Source organism: Trematomus bernacchii, unplaced genomic scaffold (genome assembly GCF_902827165.1).
Source record: "Trematomus bernacchii unplaced genomic scaffold, fTreBer1.1, whole genome shotgun sequence".
Lineage (NCBI taxonomy): Eukaryota > Metazoa > Chordata > Actinopteri > Perciformes > Nototheniidae > Trematomus > Trematomus bernacchii.
In genome coordinates, this window is record NW_022987620.1 from 563,569 (window position 1) to 584,664 (window position 21,096).

Consider the following 21,096-nt stretch of genomic DNA (forward strand, 5'->3'; position numbering starts at 1 on the left):
CAGCTAGTCCAAAACGCAGCTGCACGTTTGCTGACTGGCCACAAAAAACGTGACCACATCACCCCAATTCTGGCCTCACTACACTGGCTTCCAGTTCGGTTCAGAATTGATTTTAAAATCCTTTTATTTGTTTTTAAAGCCCTAAATGGGCTGGCTCCGGCCTATATAGCCGAACTCCTCCAGCGCTACACCCCAGCCAGAGCTTTAAGGTCTGCTGACCAGCTGCTGCTGGTAGTGCCCAAGACCAGGCTTAAAACCCGAGGGCACCGAGCCTTCGCAGCAGCTGGCCCTAGGCTCTGGAACACTCTGCCCCTCCATGTGAGGTCGGCCCAGACCCTAGGGGTTTTTAAATCTACACTAAAAACACACTTCTTCTCTCTGGCCTTCTAGTTAGAGCGGAGCACGACTCCTGACTTTTCCTTGTGTTTTTATTTTTATTTTTTTTTTATATATATATGTTGTAATTTATTGTCTTTTATTGTGATTGAAGTAATGTGTTTTTATTACATGTACAGCACTTTGGCTCGACCAAAAATCGCTTTTAAATGTGCTTTATAAATAAAACTTGATTTGATTTGATCGTTACCAAACCTGTGAAGTTTTGGGCCGTTTGGAGCATTCACTGAAGTTATGAGAAAACCGTGTTTCATGGTGAGCATTGTGTTGCCATGGCAACGACATTTGAAGAAATCTCAAAACTGTCACATAGATGTCTTCACGGCTGGACTGTTAGCACACATGTGAAGTCTGGTGCTGTTTTGACCATTTTCATAGGAGTTACAACAACATCGTGTTTTATGGCGAGGGATGGAAACAGCCTATGGTGAGATGTCAGATTTGGCATAGAGCTGTTGAGGCATGGACCGGTGATATACAAGTGAAGTTTGGGGGAGGATCGGACCGTGTCCATTGGAGTTACAGCGACATCGTGTTTTATGGCGAGGGATGCGTTGCCATAGTAACACCACATTACGTAACATCAGATTCGATGTATTCAGGGCCACAGTGTTAACCATCATGTGATGTTTGGTGGCGTTTTGAGCATGTCAAGTGGAGTTATGACATCATCATGTCATATCTCCAACACACAGATGTTTATGTTTGAGCTAACGACGTTACGAAACACCTCTGCTTGAGCCCAGAGATCAAAGGTTTCCATGGTGATGTGCAGTAATCAGTGAGAGGAGAGCCTTTCCATTGTTCTGAATGAGAGATAAACCTCTTACATGTGAACGTTTTGTTGAAGAACCGTAACAGATATCAGTGAAATTTCAACGCGTGAAGCATCTCAAGGACCCTGAGCATCTGAAGTGTGCTTTTTGTGTACATTCGGGTAAATAATGTGGCCTTTTTGGTAGATTAACTAAAGGTGTGCGGCTGCTGCTGTGAGGAAAGATCAGCCTGAATTTACAATGGTTCTTAATGGAGACATGTTGAAAGCTACGAGATGTTTTCCTACGTTTCTCATGAAAAATTATGTCTCAGGAGTGTAGGGTTTGGGATTTATGGCAGGTTTAAAAAGAAATATGAAGGCAAATTTCAAGCTGTCCTCCACTCTAGTTGTGACATCACGCACTCTAGCCTTAACGAGCTGCGCAATACACACTAATGTTAAAATCTGAAGAAGGCCTCTTTACCAAGGTCTGAACAATGTTTAATATCTCTAAAAGTATGAATCTGATTTAAAAGTTGTTTAATACGAATCATGTCAGAAAGATGTGTAACATCTTAAAGTTGGAATGAGGTTTCTGAGTGAAAGTATGAAGGAACAGTTAGCAGTTGAAGTGGCATGAAGATTTTTCAAGTCTGAAGAGTTTCTCCATTGACTTCCATGTTATAAATTTGATGAATTATGGGATATATCTCGGGAATTATGAAAGGTATGAATGAGAAAAGTAATAGCAATCGATTCCCGACCGAGCTGAACGTTTTGATCTTTGAACGGAGTTTCTGCGATGTGGAATGTGGGAGCAGAAGAGCAGCAAAATAACCCGGCGGAATAATAATAAAGAATTCTTCCGTAGAAGAACAAGTAGTTGGAAAGCTGTATCAGCATTCCCACTAAATTAAGTAAATGTAACACCCTTTTCACCCCGGTTACACTTTTCATTTGCCATGTACGATGGGCGCTGTAAGTGATGAAAGAGGGGGATGTTGGCTTATCAGGCGCCCGCAGCTCACAGCCAAAGTGCGAGAGAGCGTCCGAGCGAGCGAGCGAGGGAGAGAGAGGGCGCACCGGTACCGGGGCTTGGATTGTTGTTATAACATCTGGTGCTAGCTGCGCTAACGGATATAAGAAGATGTTTCTACAACAAGGTGGAGGAGAGATCTCCTGTCAGACTGAGAGGCTCAGTGAGGTAAAGGACTCTCTGAGTGTTTAGATAGTTAACTTTAGTCTAAATGATCACAGTGGGTCTCAAACGCCAGCTAAAAATCTCGCCTAGGGCAGCAAATTGGTTAGAACCGGCTCTGACTAGAAATATGATGTTTTTCTTCAAAAGCAGGAAGGATAAACATACCATTTAGTTTCACTAAGGAGAAACAGAAACAGAAGCTTATGTTGATCATTCCAACACAGCACGGTGCCAAATTTAGTCAGCACTTGCGTGTGTGCCACATAAGTGTGGTGGTGCAACATTACTCGAGAGAGAGAAGGGGTAGTAGTGTGTTTCAGCCAATCAACTCTAGTTTTTTTATGCATGACTCCAACAGATTATTCATAAAAAAAACAAGCCTAAGAAACCATTATTAAAATACAAATGTACCAAAGCCTTTTCCATTTTTTCATTCACAAACCACACAAAAACTCAACTGTTAGCAAAAGGTTATGCCATTTAAAGGCACACTGTGTTCTGATTCAGCCCTCATTTCAGTCAGAACACAGCGTGCAAACATTATGCTCAAATTACATATGAATGTGGTCGAGTGATTCCAATTAGTCCTAGACCTCCACAGTGTGCCTGGCCATGTTGGACTTTTTATATTGAATGCTGGACGTAACTACTTTAAAGTTTGATTAAGGAATCATGGTCGGTCAGCAGACTCAAGCTGCCTTCACAGGACCAGTAAATTAAACAGCTCTGCTCTGCTCTGACGTTGCTGTTGTGTTCCTATAGCGAGAGGTGTGATGCCCAACTTGGCTGATCCGCTGCCATTGGCGTCGCTTATCGCTTGAAATTGCCGCCGAGCACTGCACTCAACGTTCAAATTATTTCAACTTTGACCTCAATGTCCTCTGACTTTTTGACACGCAAGTGACGCAACCAATCAGATGACGGCTGTATGAAAAAGCGTAAACTAGCAGGGGAGGTAACCATAGAAACAACATTTGTTTTCACTGCAAGGCTCTGCACCCAACCTCGTGGTGAGCAAAGACAGCTTAACAGCTACAACTGCTCTGCATATGAAAGAATATCAATGTTTTCTTGAAAAACTAAATATGGGGATAAAGAGATCATTTCTAATTTGTTTAAAAAAAAAAATGCCGGCACGCTCAACAGCAAAACAAACATAGAAAATTCTCGATAAAATGAAGTAAGTCTGGGCAACGTTGCAAAACGATGGGCTCAATTGGTAGAGCTGTAAGGGGTTGGTCCACAGGACGGAGGACCCGGGTTCAAATCCAGCTCGCACGTCATCCCCTCTGTCTCCCCGTTTCATCTCCGTCTCTACAATAAAAACTGCTTGCCCAAAAACTGACGAGAATGTTTGTGTGTGAATATGTGAACGGATGTAAGAAATAGTTTACTTGGTTCAACTTGGAGTCATGTGAGAAAAAACGAGTTCTTTAAGAACTCAAGGAGACACGGGGTGAGTAATAGACAGTTAAATGTTCATTATAATGGTGAGGAATTACTTTAATTCTGAATAGGAGTCAAATAAAGACAAATTAACAGTGATGGCTGAGTGCAACCTTCCTTTTATCTGCCCCTGTACTACATCACCAAATGTACTAGGTTAATTGTCAGTGTGTCTGTGCATGTATTTCACCCAGACTTAATCCTGCAGATTTACTGTAGTCTGGATCTGTCAGAGACCTTGTGGTGGGTAGAGAGGAGTGGAGGGTTAGTGCCAGTTCAGTGACTCCTGTGACTAGATCCTGGACCAAGAGGAGGCGTTCCTGATGTTAGGGCCTCCTGATAAATCGGCACAAAGTTTGGATCAGAATCCATTAAGAGTAAAAGCAGTAATTAGTTTAGTATTCAAGTGCTGCGGCGGCCTTCAATGGCAGCAGTGACAGCAGGACACAGATTTACCTGCGCTGTCACATTCAAAGCCTGCTGGCACCTCCTTCCTGTCAGGGTTCAAACAGAGGGAAGTGGGGGGCGGAGGTGGTGGTGGGGGGGTTTTACGGGAACACAGGGACGGAAATGCATGTAGTACCCCCAGGGTAACTGACTATAAAACTCCGGTGTTTTAGGGGAAAGAAAGCTGTGCCCAGTGCCACCATTAAGTCCTGCCAACAATTCTCGTGTGTGTGTGTGTGTGTGTGTGTGTGTGTGTGTGTGTGTGTGTGTGTGTGTGTGTGTGTGTGTGTGTGTGTGCGGAAGCAGTTTGTTAAGATTTCTGTGTTGGGAGGGAAATCTTGACTCAATGATGGATGATTAACATGGTCATTAACACAATCCATTCATATGTGCTGGTCCAAACACTAAAATGTCTTTGCCTGTGTGTATGAGTGAAGGAAAGTGAAAGCTCAGGAGAGAAAAAGAGATTAAATAAAATAAAGACCAAAGGGATAACATGACAAACAAAACACAATAAAGATATTGGGAAATAGAGAGAAAGAGACTTGAAATTGCATACTACCTCCTATATACTCAATCAGTGTGTAATGTTGAGATTGATCGACCGCTTAGAGATGTCTCTCCTCTTAGGCTGGAGCCACACGATGACGAAACGGGTCGTATCCGCTACAGTTCTCTATCTTATAGACGGTTCGTCCACACGAGGCCGACAGGGAAACGCGGATAACGATAACGATAACGATAACGAGTCTCAACTTGGGTAGATCTGCAGATGCAACCCTCTGGGTGGCCAAACGGCTCCTTGATTACGCCCTATACGATCATTTCCTGATAACGGCAGAGTTTCCGTTAGCCGGTAATTACCGGACTATGACCGGTAAAATATGCTGAACACCGGCAAATCTAAATCTCTCTGGTCAAAATGTTGCTTATTGTTTAGGTGTCCTTTGACACGCAGGCAGTCATATCATTAGCTAGAACTGGCTAGATCTGATCGATATGGACCTAAATGCGAGTGAAGTCTAATCGGACATGAGACAGAGATCAGCTGCTGCTGACTGAGACACGCAGCTCTGCATGATCACCTGCAGCTCCGCCCGCTGTAATGGAGCGGTGAGCGGAGCAAAACACACACTTCAAGTTAGATCATCACACTTAGCTATTTTAATTACCTCTCAAACTACCTAAACTAGTTATTAATATGTTTATTTTTACTGTCGGGTCACTCATTACTGGATCAGCCAGCTGCATGAGACGGATACGGAGAGGGGGAGGAAAAGAGAGGCTCTGTGTATTATTCTTATATTATTATATAGAGTCGTTTGTTTTAAAGCTCAATAAATAACAAAGAAGACCTTTAACCGGCACTTTCCTAATTTTGTTAGAAAGTGCCGGTTAAAGGGGGAACTTTGGGATTTTAGCCTTTACAGATAATTGCCATACACAGAAATCTATAACAAAATACAGGAAAGGGAAAACCCCAAAAAGCATTAAAGGGCCCCTTTAAGTTACATTTCGTAAGCCATGTGTTTGGTTCATGTTTGTACTAAAAGGTTTTAAAAACTGAATTTGACAGATTTGGGTTATGATAACAATCTCATCTTCATGGTCTTTCATGGTTTATTTTGCCGATTTCCTTTGTTTATAATAAAAGAGACAATCTTACAATATCTCAATCTTTTATCTTTCTTTTTCTTAATCCTCTGGCGTAACCGTGGATTAAAAATGACTGTGAAAACTGACTTGCACGCCTAACACGAGGACAGCATGTAAAGCTGCATGTTAAAGCACGCAGTATGTCCTACAGCATATGAAGTGCATATATGAGCCCAGCACGAGGCCGCTGCTACACTCACATGACACACTCCTCCCGTTGAAACACATATCCTACATACCTATACAATCCTAACACAGCATTCAGCCATCGGCTCTGAGTCTAGCTCCCCACTGAGCTCCAAGTTTTCTGGTCGACGAGGTCAAATCTGCTGTACATATTCTACAATCATATAATATATATTATACATGTTCAGCCTGACTGAGTTAAAGTTATAGTACATTGTTTTTGTCACTTTAATGTGTGGTATATGTCGAGGATTGTGCATCTTACTGAACACTTAAGACAAGATACAACTGCATTCATATGCCTTTTGGATTTCTTATTTGGAAACATTTTGGATCTACATTGTTAGAATAACTTCTGGTTATTATAAAGGCGACAGTCTACCTGGATCTTGGGATAAACACAATTATTTATTATGAAGCACAATTAAAGACAAATATTATTCATATTGCTCGGTGGCACAGCTAGGAAAAATGTTATTCCAAAAACCTCTATTTAAGTTTTAAATATAGTCTTTATTAACATTCATTAGAACCTCCCTCCTTACATGATTTACCTTAAGTTTATCTTATTTTTATTATTACTTGAATTATTACAATTAACTAATATTTAATTATTATATTTATTTGGTTTGGAAATGTTTCGCCATACCCTGATTGTTTTCCCCATCTGTATTTGTTTATGAAAATCTGTAGTGTAACTCAACTAAGCCTTCCTGCTGGACACTCCTTTCACTTGCAAGTCTGCACTCAAGTTTGAGGGGCAGCTGGAGAGCCACTTGCACTTGCTCGGATTGTCTCACTTGGAAGTAGGCCAGCTCTTGTTATGGTGGCACTCACAAAGGCATAAAACGGAGGGTCAGTGAAGGACAGTGGCTCAGGGACGGGCATGGGGAGCATACACACACGCGAACAGACACTTAATGCAAATAAGAAACAAAGTAGGAAGTGTTATATTCCATAGACTTCTCTCTTTTTTGTAAGGAAAATGTTTTTGTGTTCGTGTTTCTGCAGTATTCCTGACCTGGGTGAACTGCTCCAGTGTGCGCTGGGCGACAAGGATCCAGGATGTTTTCACTGTAGCAAAGCTCCTCGCTCTGGTTCTCATCATAGTGGTGGGACTCGTCCAGATCTTCAGAGGTAAATGCACGCACGCACGCACACACACGCACACACACACACACACACACACACACACACACACACACACACACACACACACACACACACACACACACACACACACACACACACACACACACACTGTGGTGGGAGTAATTCCTCATAATAAATTGATCATGTGTTCATAGTTCATACTGTATTTGGAGAGTACATTTTCACATTTAAGACATATTATACTGTTGATACACTTTTTAAAACCATGATAAAACACTGTTTTGGTTTGTGTTTTTGTTTCTTTCCAATGAGCTCATTAATAAAGATAACAGCTGCTAGTGTAATTTGTGTGACATAAGATTAAAATGTACGAATGCTGCTGATATCTGGTGCACATAACTAAACATAACATATTAAGTCCTTAAAGTAAAAACAATAATGAGGAATTGATTTAAAAGTATGTCTTAATCTGTGGGCAATAATAAGGGGGTACTGGTTTTATTGGATGGATTACTAACAAGCCTCCTGCACACTCAAGAGACACGTACCTACCGGGAAGAACAATAAAACAAACACATAGGCACAGAATGAGACTCAAGGTAACCACAAAGATAATCAACATTACTACAAAGAGACCCAAAATAATCGCTGGTAAAAGTGAACTTCAACCAAAACAGTAACAAAGTAACACAAAATGACTGCAAAAAGAGGCACAAGAACTCATAACAACTATCAGAAGGTACAAAACAATCCCAGAGCCTCAAAATAACTACATAAAGCCTCAAAATATGAAAAATATACTCAATATAAATACAAAGAGACACAATGCAAGTACCAAGAGACTCAAGATAAGTACAAAGATACTCACAAAACTACAACGGGACAAAGACAAACAAACAATACAAACAGACGCAATACAATTGCAGGCAAAAATCAACAACAACCAAAACAGTAACAGAGTAACACACATTGACTACAAACAGACTCTAAATGACAACAAGATGAGGCTCAACAACCGTTAAATCTGTCTCTCTCATATGCAAAAAGATGGTAGGGCCTTAGTATGTCTGTGCCCAGAGTCTCAACTAGAGAACAAACATTTGTTTTGACTTTAACCAAATAAGCAACTAAACCTTTCCAGGTGATATTATACAGGTTATATTCCTTTATCCAAAAATGGCTTCCTCTCAACTTCTCCAGGTCACTACGATGCCCTGCGGCCGAGTGTGGCCTTTGAGTTCAGTCAGGACCCGTCAGTAGGACAGATAGCGCTGGCCTTCCTTCAGGCCTCCTTCGCTTACAGCGGGTGGAACTTCCTCAACTACGTCACAGAGGAGATCGTGGAGCCACGCAAGTACGGCAAGCACCACACCTGAATCAAAACATTTACAAAAGTCTACAAAAGGGAATATATTAAGACTTGAAATATTCCACACGTAATCAAAGTAATCAAATTTGAAATGTGTGATCTCTGAATGAATGGACATATTAATTTTCTTAAAATAATGTAATACTAGTTACGTTTATTTATCACTTGTTATTATTTATGTAGATTAATAAAAAAGTTATCTCTCCATCATTATGTAGACCACATTTGAATATTTAAAGGGGACCTATCATGCAAAATGCACTTTTGTACGTCTTTTATACATGAATATGTGTCCCCGGTGTTCCAGGGAACTCACCAAGTGTCAGAAAACACAACCCTCTCTATTTTCCTCCATACCCAAATCTCTAAAAAAGGGGCTGCAACGGATCTGATAAAAACTGATCCAGATTTGAACACTTTACTGACGTCAGGACGGTGGCGCTACGGCTATTGGGCCAACTCCACCAATCAGGAGGAGACAGCCACGGCCATTGCCGTTCGAAAGCGCTGGAGACGTTGTAGTACATATGCCAGGCCTGTAAGTGGTGCTGTTCTCACAGAATCAGCCCTTGCAAAAACAGGGCTAAAAAAGTGCAATTTGAGCGAAATGAGGCATGGCTAAAATGCATGATCTGTTTGGTATTTTGAAAAAAAAAAAGTATAAATATGCCTTATATAGGTATGGTCCTACACTATATTATTCAAATATAGCATGATGGGTCCACTTTAAGTATATGTTATACTCTAAAGACTTGCAGAAAAAAAGGTACAGAAAACACTTTAAGAAAGTATTTTACATTTCTACAGGTTTACATATAAACAACATTAAACATAATGGTTTATATGGTAACACTTGTATCTATACAGGATCAAATAATATACAGTTCAGTCGCTAAGTTCAGAACTATATAATAGGCTTGAATTCTATTATATTTGACAATGTCTTGCTGTTAATGCACTGCCACACCAGCACTTGGATAATCGCCATTACTTTAATCATTATCTTTTAAATTAGGAATCTGCCCCGTGCCATCTACATTTCCATCCCACTGGTGACCCTGGTTTACACTTTGACCAACATCGCCTACTTCTCCTCCATGACCCCCGAGGAGCTGCTGGCCTCCAACGCTGTGGCAGTGGTGAGTAACTCCATCTGCATGAACAAACTCAGAGCACTTCATATACTGTTGAGCAAGAGTCTGTTATGTGAGAATTATAAGACTGCTGGAACGCACAATCCTAGCGTGGCAGACCTCAAACAACCTGCTAGTCAATAAGTGTTTTTCATGAGCCCAGTGGGAACATGTCAGAAAGAGTCATGAATTCAGTTAGTGACTACTTTCATTTGATGGAATTACAGACCTAGAATATTAAAAATGAGACTTTCATTCTCAGAAACTGTTTTCGCTCTCTTACACAAGCCCTATGTGTGTAGTCGCAGTCTGATATAGCCAGAGGTGTAAAGTAACTAAGTACATTTACTCAAGTACTGTACTTAAGTAACATTTTGAGGTACTTGTACTTTACTTGAGTATTTCCATTGTTCTTCTACTCCACTACAATTCAGAGGTAAATGGTGTACTTTTACTCCACTACATTTATTTTGTACCTTTAGTTACTTTACAGATTTGGATTAATGATGTGAAATATAATAACGAGGGGCAGGTGGCAACAATCACACAAGGAGGGAAAAAGTACAAAAGCAGGAAGTGAAGTTGTCTGCAAACAAAGAGGAGGTATGTTTCAAAATAAAACAGGAAACAGTCAATAATAAATCATGAAATAAAGGAAAAACCATATCCAAATTGCAGGGCGGATCATGACACAATGTGTTTTCCAGTCACATTAATAATTAATTAATTGTCCCCGTTATTTGACTGTAAGACATTAAACAAAGGACCCAGAGCTGGACTCCAACACTGGACGCTGTGGTTATATGGCATGCACTCTAAGCACGTTTTCCAGTAAATGTCAATAATCTAACCCACCCGATGTTGTGCTGTTCCAGACATTCGGGCAAAAGCTGCTGGGGATGTTTTCCTGGGTCATGCCGATCTCTGTAGCATTGTCCACTTTCGGAGGAATCAACGGATATCTGTTCACCTCCTCCAGGTAGAACAAACACTCCTCACTTGGATGCACATACCCAACCTTCATTTTATTGTCCTTTTAGAATTGACTCATTTTTCCAAGTACTAGTATCAGGTTTGTACATACACAGGCTTGGGCAGTAACAGAACACATTGAACAGTTTTGTAGGATACAATAAAAGTGTAATGATTTTGTTGTAGTAAAAGAAGATGTAATTAGATAGCCGATACATTTCATAATAATATAATTTTTTTTAAATAACATAAAGAACAAACCAGTAAATGTGTATGTGGGTTGGTTAAATTAAAATGATTAGCATTGCTAATGCTCCAAGTTTTAACAGATAACAAGCAATTTGATCATTATCTGAATGCATGTTTGTAGATTGTGTTTCTCCGGAGCCAGAGAGGGTCACCTGCCCTATCTGCTGGCTATGATCCACTTGAAGAACTGCACTCCAATCCCCGCCCTACTGGTCTGCGTAAGTGCTTCATACAGCTTTGTATTTTTTGTGTATCTATTAATATTAACATGTAACTATTTAATATTATATTTAGTAAGTATGATATGTATTTGACCCCCTCATCTCCCACAGTGCTTTGCCACTATAGTCATCCTGTGCATCGGCGAGACACACAACCTGATCAACTATGTGTCCTTCATCAACTATCTGTCATATGGAGTAACCATTGCTGGCCTCCTCTACCTCCGCAAGAAGAAACCCAACATGGTCAGACCCATCAAGGTACAGAAACCTGAGAACCATGGTTAACAGCAGGAACTAAAGTTAACTTTTGATTTTTTGTATCCCATGGCCTTAAATTACCATCTAATCATAGCTCTTGGATTACTTCACCTACAATGAGACACATTGTACTAATTTGCAACTGAAAAATGTTGTAAATATATGTATTCTTACCTTTACCTGAGTTTTAAAATGCCTATTGATATGCAAAAGCCAAATAAGTCAGAGTGAGGAGTAATGTAGTGGCTTCATTTTTACAACTTTACCCACATTCTCTTCAATACAGAAACCAACAGACAACTCAGTACAACAATACATCTCACCTTTAATAAGTCATAATAATGTCAGGATAAACCAGAGAAATTAGAAGTACAACTTTCAAATGACTAAGTAAACAGGACTCGAAACATTATGTTAAATTGCATGTACTACTCACTCACCACACTCAGAAACAAAGGACTAAGGGACAAAGTGAACTTCCTCAATGAAAGTGCATGTGCAAATATACTTAATGCACCTTAGTCGGTTGAACAATAAGCACACCTGTGCCTGCTTCCAGGCAGCGTGCTCCTGTGCTACCAAATCCATGTGAATTCCATCCACTTCCAACAGATGTGTTATAGGTCTCAGATATATAAAAAACATGTCTGAAGTGTTTAGCTCAAAAATAGTTCATGCATTATAGCATTCCATAAACCCCTCTGTTCCAGCCCTCCTCCAAAAGAGCTGATTCTGTGTCTGTAGCTTTAAATGCTAATGAGCTGCTGGCCACACCCCTCTGTGAAGTGTTTGGTTTAAAGAAAACACATTGGTGCTCTAGGAGGAGATTCGAGTGATAAGGTGGGGGGGGGGTTACCTCAAGCCCCCAGGAAGTGCGCCGGACTCAGATGAAAATATTCGTGGTGGCCAAACGGCGGTACTACACTTCCTTTTGGTTGCCAGGCCCGGAAACACTTTTTCCCATTGACTTACATGGGGAAAGAGTGGTCTGTAAATCGTTGGATAATTTTTTTTAATACTAAATAAACTACCCAGTATGAACACTTGTATAGCCCTTATTAAAAACATTCGTTCCTCAAGTTGTAAAAATGTGCTAATAACGTTATTCTGTGAGTTATTTCCCTCTGCATTATGAACGCGCATCTAACCCACGGGACCGCGCCGCCCGGCACGTTCATGTTACGTGTTCAGCACTACATGTGTTTATCTTTACCCATGGATGCACAATAAGAACGGACCCATATCGCCTTACTGCCGGCCCACGGAGCTGTAATAATGGATATATTGCACATGTTTGCTGTAATTCATCATTTGTAAAATATTATACTACATGGGCTGTATGATTAAATCTTGTACCGTAAATGTTGTATTAAATAAAGTTAATATTACCGACGTAGATTAACGTCCCTGTTGCTTCTTATTGCACTAAGAAGCTTATTGCACTGTATATATATATATACATATATATATATATATATATATATATACAGTGCAATAATTCTTTCATGCTAAATGAAGCTCTGTTGCTTGGATATCACTAGATCCTGTTACTGCGTAATATAAAAGTACATAACGATTGATGTGTAAATTAGCATAATTACTATCTAACCGCTAGCTGCTAACTGCCGCCTCGTTAATATCAAATCTATCATAATAACAAACCATTACCATGCTGTCATGAACGTGCGGTGCTGTTACGTGTACGCAAATTGACGTGCTTGATGTGAACGAGCATTTTGGGGGTTATGGTTAAAGTTGCGCATGCGCTATGAGCGCACATACTAATCTGTGACGTTTCGCTCTCTCAAAAGTTGGGCCATTTTATCATCATGCGCGAATGAGCAACTCTCATAGGAATTAATGAGGCCCCGCCGCCCACGCTGTATCCAGTTCTTATTATACATCCATGGGTTACCTTGGTTGGTTTTGGCTAATGGTGGCATGACCACCAAAACAGAAAGATATGGACACAAGATGTGTGCAAATGTATTTAGTTTCCTATCCATGTGAACATGATTTAAGTGGGGGGGAACCTAACCTCCTCTAGGGGGGTCCGGGGGGCATGCTCCCCCGGGAAGATTTTTTTTTAAATGTTGAAGTTAAAAGCATCAATCTGGTGCACTTTGAGAGCAACATGAGGAGATCTATGGATACATCTCTCAACACCCATATGAAACAGAACTGTAAACAGATTTTATTTTTCTTTATGGATATTTTACAAATCACTCCCCTTTTAAACTGTATTCTTGTTTATTAATAACAACTTTTTTTTACTGTCATATAGTATTTTATACCAGTTTTTCCTTTATTCTCTTATTTTTTTATAACTATAATGATCATATAAAGATGTGCCTTTACCTCACTGCTTGGAGAAAAAGCTTCTTATATTCGTTAGCATAGCTAGCTAACCAGATGCTAATAACAACAAAGTTATTGACTGTATGATCAGTATGACAGATGAACAGATCGCCACTGGGCTTACAACTAAGACACAGCCAGGCAAAAACTGCAGCATGTGTACGGCTCCTTATGGGTACTGACATTTCTGAAGTGGCGGAGCGGCGTTCTGGTGCTCTCCGTCAGCACTACACCCCTGTCAGACGAGACATATACCACGTGATGACACGTTCGGCTCGTGTTGTGTTCAAGGACCCTGACCTTGGCCAGGAAAAACAGGCACTCTTTTGTTTAATTATTTTGCGGTCTATATTTCTTTATTTTTTTTATTTTTTGCGTGTTTATAAATTACCTCAAGGGCCGTATCAAATGGTCTCGCGGTCCGTATACGGCCAGGAGGCCGGAGGTTCCCCACCCCTGTTCTAGATAGACAAAAAATGCACACATAACTGTGTCTTTAAAATGGCTTTTTACAGATATTTATTATCCAAACCATGCACTTGAATACAATATAATGTAATATGCTTATTTGAGATGGAAGTAATGTAATAACTTGTGTGTTTTTGTGTTGTGCAGATTAGCATGTTGATCCCCATCGCCTACCTGGTATTCTGGGCTGTGCTGCTGGGCTTCAGTCTGTACTCTGAACCAGTGGTTTGTGGCCTGGGAATGGTCATCATGCTGACTGGAGTCCCTGTATACTTTGTGGGTGTTCATTGGAAGGACAAACCCAAATGGGTCTATAGGGTAGTTGGTAAGTTGGGTCGTGCCACTGTACATATTCAAATGGTATTTTATATTATTTTAAGAGATGTTAACTATGGCATGACAGACAATACATGTTATAAGTCTGATAGTTCTGTTGTTTGTTTATGAAGTAAGAAAAGGTAAAAATGATCTATTGCTGGGATAACCTTTCTTAATATCTGAAAAAATTAAAGTTTTGGCAGGTGTTTGTTGTTGTAACACTAATTTTGACCACACAAGACTGAAGTGTCTTTACAGAATGCTCTTAATAAGAACTAGGCGACTTTTAACTTAGCCTAACATAACAGTAATGTTACATTGCTTGCTAACACACAATTCACCTTGTGTTTGAGTGCATGTTGAAAATAAAACTCACTCCTCTATAGACTGTTGAGTAGTGGAGCAAATCAGCCTCTAGTGGCCAACATGTGTGTGACAGCAACACAACGTTTTTCTTCACCTCGTAAAAAAGCTGAAAAAATAAAGATTAACTTCTTAACTCATTAACACAAAATGAAAAACATTTAGATCATACTTAGAAAATCACCCACATTATTATTTGTTATTGCCTCTCTTGGCTTCCGTAGTTAGCAGTTAGTCCCTATTATTAAAACTGTTTTCTTTTGATTGCAGAAAAAGTCACATACGTGGGCCAGAAGGTGTGTTATGTGGTGTTTCCTCAGGAAGACCTTTCAGAGACTGAGCCCCTCACTTCCTCCAAAGCCACGGACTGAGCAGCGCAGTCACCCAGGAATTCCCATTTTGCGTCCACACCTGTACTTCCAGTTTTTCCCTCCCTTTTTTTCACATTGGTCAGTTTGTGGATGGTGAAGAGATGTTTGTGTAGTGGCAAAGTCGAGCCTAGATACAGCCTTGATTATGCTCCAGTATAAAATAAGAGGAAGGTTACACCTATGGCAGTGGCATTAGCTGAAGACTGCTTTTATGTGATACTTGGTACTGGTTCGGAATTCTCATCAGCAGTAGTCCATGCTCCCTATTTCATTCAGATCTTTATATCATCTTCTACGTCACCTACAAGATATTCGTCTTTAGAGAAACTACATCCTTGAGCTAATGTGCCTTATGAAATGTATATGATGGTATAGTGTGTTGGTTTGTGTGGATATTTTGATGATGTAATAACATTTTTGTGGTAAATATGCAAGCAGTTTCTGCACTTAGCAATACTTCTCTATTACTGCTGCTACCTTCAGCGATTTTCACTAATTACTCACAAGATGTTTACTGTTTATCAAATGTGGATGAGTAATTTTCTGTCTATATCTCTGCTTTGCTTCATTATCTAGCAATTCTTTCGACTTTAGGCTTCTTTCTCTCTTTTTTATTAGATCATACTGAGATAATGTAGGTGCCCCTTGTATTGTTATTAGAGAGATTATCTTAACTACCCTCATTGTTCCCAGCAATATTTACAGCTCAGGAGAGAAAGGACGATGGTGAGAAGTTTGAAGCTATCACCAATACGAAAAGCTGCCTCTCAGAAATGAATAAGCTGCATCGCTACACCACCTTTTGAACCGCCTGCTCTGATTTGTGATAGTTTTTTAAGGAATGCCTCTGTGAACTCTTTTCAAGGTGCTTCACCTGACAAGACAGCTATTACATTTCATATTTCTCATATGATAAAGTGCTTACCATTAACATGCATGGGCCTGCTCCCACTTCCCCAAAGATCAGAACAATAATTACCCCAGGCCGACGCTTTATAGATCAACTCACTTGCTATGGTACCTTTGAATTAATATAGTTGTTTTTTCAGTGGACTTATTTTGACCCCATTGAAATATTAAGTTGCCCCCAAACACTTATGGTAAAATGGTCCTCACTCAAGTCGCACTACCACTACCTTATGGAATACTTCACATCCCAAATTATCTGTTTGTGCGTGAACTGTTAATGCAAACGTGTCACCCATTTTCTTAAATGCATCAAGATTTTTCTCCATTTTCTGATTGTTTGTTCACCACGGAAGCTCGTGAGAAATGTAAAATCAACACGGAATGAAAATTTGATAGACAAATGGTTATTTTGGGGGTGAAGTATTCCTTTAAATAAATGTGCTCCATGTGATATTTGTTGTATTTAAGTAGTATCTTACAGCCCATAAGCTTCCTTTTGTGTACATATAACAAAACATATGAAGGTTTTTTAACAATGTAAACCAGCATGTAGGAACTGGAACAGTATTTTTCAACGAAAATCCACTAAAAAATTCACACTTCAAACAACAATGTCTGTCTGCTATGTCCAGACGCTGTTTGCTCAGCTGAGATCTGTAAATACTGTGTAAAGAAGAACAAACTGTTACAAATGCGCCAGTGACTCTCACAAAGATCACATTCCTCAGACATGTTGTGAAACATTTACATACTGTGTACAATTGATCGGTGCACCTCTGTGTTTTGTAAAAGGTTGTAAAGATGTGCAAAAATAACAATGTAATTACCTATTAAATATAGCAAATTCTGAGATGCATCTTTTTTTTGATAATACAAGTAGGTACAGGAGCCCTGAGACACAAGTGAGAAAGAAAATACTGATGATTCAGTTTCTATGTCTGATTTTAATTTTGTCGTCTCCTGTGCATATGACTTACTAACAGGTAAAAACATTTTTGGCATTACCATTTTTTCAGCAGTCATAAAGACATGTGAGAAAGTAATTAATATCAAACTTAGAAAATCCATCATCATAACAAATACATTTCTCACCTCTAAGGGCTTCCATACAAAATAAGTTTGACTATTGTAAATAAATTGCTTGCCGTAAACTACCAGTTTTATGGTGGTGGTCGTGTCAGTATTATTATTTTGATCCAAAAAATACATTTGTACACTAAAATAATTCAGTAAATAAACGGCTTACGGTTTATTAATTGCAGGCACAGTAAAACAATGAACAATAATCAGCAGAAGGCTTTACAGGGCTTTGAACAGCAATCCCCGAAACGCCATGGTGGCATTTTCCTTTCACCACAAAATATACAAATATAGTTGTTTTTTTAAATAAGAGAAATGCTTTTATACAAACAAAGTATACATGGGGAAGAAGCTTCACAATCAAACAGCAAGGATAGGCAATGCAATTCTCAGACAACCTGGTTCAGTAGTACTTTATTTCCTCTATTCAGTGTATTTACCATGTTAACCAATTGAAAATTCCAGTTGTACCTATATTAAATATCCAACCCAGTCTCACGGCATTTCGTGTTATAGTCACAAAATTAATGTAATCTATTGATTCGTGTTCACCAACACGATTTTCGCATTTTTCCGTGTCACACAGAATGATTTTAAAAGCAATGTATTTCTATTGGTAGTATGTTTCGTGCCTGCACCACGTCTTTTTGTCCGGTCGAGTCTTGGAATACCAGAAGCTGTGTGGTTCATAAAAACATTTTCTTACTCAATATCTTACCCTAAAGCCTAACCCTATCCCTTTTATTTTAAATGTTGCCGTCCACGAGGAAAATAAATGGGGCAAAGAGCCTCAGAATACTGAAATCTGTATTTTTCCTTCTAATTTGATATTATTTGGTGCAGGCACGAAACATACACCAATAGAAATACATTGCTTCTAAAATCGTTCTGTGTCAGAATACTGAAATCTGTATTTTTTTTTATCTGTTTTTCCTTCTAATTTGTTATTATTTACATTGCTTTTAAAATCGTTCTGTGTGACACGAAAAAAAATGGCGAAATCGTGTTAGTGAACACGAATCAATAGATTAATTTCGTGACTATAACACGAAATGCCGTGAGACTGTGTTGCAACCTCAGAAAGGGTTTGATAATGTACATTATAGTGAACAAATGCAATCAAGAAAAACACCCCACTGAAAATACAGTTGTGAAAATCTTGACGTGCCTCCGGCAACTTCAACAAAGCGATCAAAGCAAGGGTATAGAGAAATACTTCAGCTGCGTTTCAATTTGGATACTTCCATCGGTACACTGAATTTCCTAGAATGTGAAAACTTGGGCAGTGCGTGAATTTCTGCTGTGCACTCACCGGAAGTGATGATAGCCAGATAGCAAGCTAGCTAACGATCTTTGCTAGCTAGATGATCGAGGTAGCAAATCATTACAAACTGCTAAATGTACCCAATGAAATGTAAGCAGGCTTCTTTTTTTAAACCAATATAGTTGTATGTCTTTCAAATAGTAAAAAAAACCACATCATTTACTTGTATTTGTATAGTGCTTCATTAACCAACTAGCTAACAATAATCGCTAGCTAGATGATCGAGGTAGCAAATCATTACAAATTACTCAATTAACCCAATAAAATGTATGTTGGCTTCTTTTTCGATACAAATATAGTTATACGTCTTTCAAATTGTGAAGAAAACCCAATAATTAACTTTTATTTGTATAGTGCTTCATTAACCAGAGCAAAAACAATCACGGCTGTTCCTGAAATGTCTGTTACCCAGCTAAAATGGTGGTCATAGAGTGTGGATTTTGCAATACTTTTTGAAGACACACTTATGAACTCTAAATCGTAAAATGAAGTACAGAAGTATGCAAATCGAGACATAGCATTGATCTTGTCTGACAGATAATAAAATATTCTCTAAGCTGTCACTGTGACACAATCAATCTTTCTTTACATTTCAAATAGTAATATGTTGGCACACTAATCTTTATAACTGGTTTTCTGCAGTCTGAAAAATATCAAAGAAAGATAATTTAACCAAGACTTTCACAGATTAAGATTTAAATAATAAAAAATACAGTGGAATAGGGTTTTTGAAAAGCAACATTTTCTTCTCCCCTGACTTCCCTGCCATAATAATCCCTGATGCAGTAGTGCACTATAACTTCAGAGCAGTCGGTTGTCGCAATCACATGTCATATCATAACGCTGTGTCCAGACACAGACACATCTAATCCCTTCATACATGACAACCACAAATGTGGGCCATGAAACTATCGGTGATATTTACAACAGCAGGGAAAAACCATTAAGGCATTTTTTAAAGACATTTCTGTACACCTCAAAGAAAGTCAGGACATACATTATGCAGATGTGTAACTTTTTCTAAACTAATAAACATTAAGTAAAAGGAGAAAGGTCAGACTTTAAACTTTGAACAAGGTACAAAATGAAATACGCAAAAAAAATATGTAAAGCTAGGAAGGCTAGGAATTAGAGACATCTCTAATGGCACATAACATTTAGCAGCTGTTTATGAAAAATAATCTCTTTAAGATGGGCGGACATGGGGTAGCATGGCAGATTCAGTCACTTAAAGGGACAGCTTAGATTTTTTAGTGGAGTTGTACAAGTCATTTATCTTTAGTCGGTAAATTGCGTACTTTGGTGTTTTAAAAGGCTCGTTCAAATCTCCCCTAATTTGCATAATAACACAAACAAACTCATCGATCGAGGCAATACAATTACTATGGATAAGAACTTCATGTAACTCCACCTCAAAACATCCAAACTATCTCTTTAAAGTAAAACAAACAAACTTGTAAGACAATGTTTTTTAGTACGGAACCCTGACAGTGCTGCTTTAAAAACAACCAGCATTTGGCTTTCTGTCATTTCTCTGCCTCTTCACACAAGTTATCTGACTTGTTCAGTACCTGTTCAGTAGCAATATCCTGCAGTAAAAGAGAGATAAATGCCTTTCAAGAAACAATGGAAGTGATACATTCTTTAGAGGCGCAACAGTAATTAGTAAACGTCACCAGGGTCACCTCAGAGAGAAGATTCACAGAAAAACATCAAGCGATCATGTCCAATCAAGTTCAATGTTTGTCAAGACAGAAAGAGAAATATAAAGTAGGAATAGAGGTCCTCATCGAAGACTGAAAAATAGACGCCTTTTATCACATCCTGTCATAGAAATGTCCACAGCATAGATATGAATTTCCAGTGTAATAAAGCAGGCGTCAGCAGTCAGCAGGTCTGCAGTGCTGCAGAGGTACCGCTGGGATGAAGACGACTCGACAAACAATACATTTTCTGAAGTCAAGCTACTGTTCCCGACACATTCACATAAAATCGTAGACACTGCCTCCGAAACAGTCACGTTCATTCAAGTGAGGAAAGGCTTCCTTGAGAGGAGTGTATGTTTGATTAGAGGAGGGTGAGGGGTGAGCAGAGTTACAGGTTCTTGGACTCTTTACCTCAGTTTCCATTCAAGTTTGGTTTCAAAACAGATGATGTCAAGTTGAAAAGGCTTAATTGAAAAATCTGAATTGAAAAATCAGTTTGATAACATTTTCTTAAACGTAGTGAAACCATTTTTTAAGTTCGAAGAGGGTAAATGAAGTATAACTGAAGAAAGGTACAGCATATGTTAAATTAAAATGGACAAAGATTTGGCATGATTGAATTATTCTGTGAAACTGCATTGTTAAAAAAAAAAGTTTTGGTCATTACGCTAATATGTACTCATATGAAGGATTGATACCACATATTGCATATCCTTATAGACAAGGGTTAGCCGTAGGGCTGCTCGATTATGGCAAAAATCATAATCTCGATTATTTGGGTCAATAATTGAT

At 39.1% G+C, this 21,096-nt stretch overlaps 1 protein-coding gene across 1 annotated transcript in view; it reads left to right on the top strand.

Annotated features, from left to right (window-relative positions):
• The window catches only part of slc7a10a (solute carrier family 7 member 10a), a 30,770-nt gene extending 13,728 nt beyond the window's left edge, over window positions 1–17,042 (top strand). The window contains exons 4-11 of the mRNA XM_034132707.1: window positions 7,101–7,226; window positions 8,403–8,556; window positions 9,587–9,710; window positions 10,580–10,683; window positions 11,047–11,143; window positions 11,258–11,407; window positions 14,381–14,558; window positions 15,185–17,042. Coding sequence (XP_033988598.1) covers window positions 7,101–7,226; window positions 8,403–8,556; window positions 9,587–9,710; window positions 10,580–10,683; window positions 11,047–11,143; window positions 11,258–11,407; window positions 14,381–14,558; window positions 15,185–15,285 — 1,034 coding nt within the window. The 3' untranslated portion in view covers window positions 15,286–17,042. The remainder of the gene's footprint in view (window positions 1–7,100; window positions 7,227–8,402; window positions 8,557–9,586; window positions 9,711–10,579; window positions 10,684–11,046; window positions 11,144–11,257; window positions 11,408–14,380; window positions 14,559–15,184) is intronic.
• The last annotated feature ends 4,054 nt before the right edge of the window (window positions 17,043–21,096 follow it).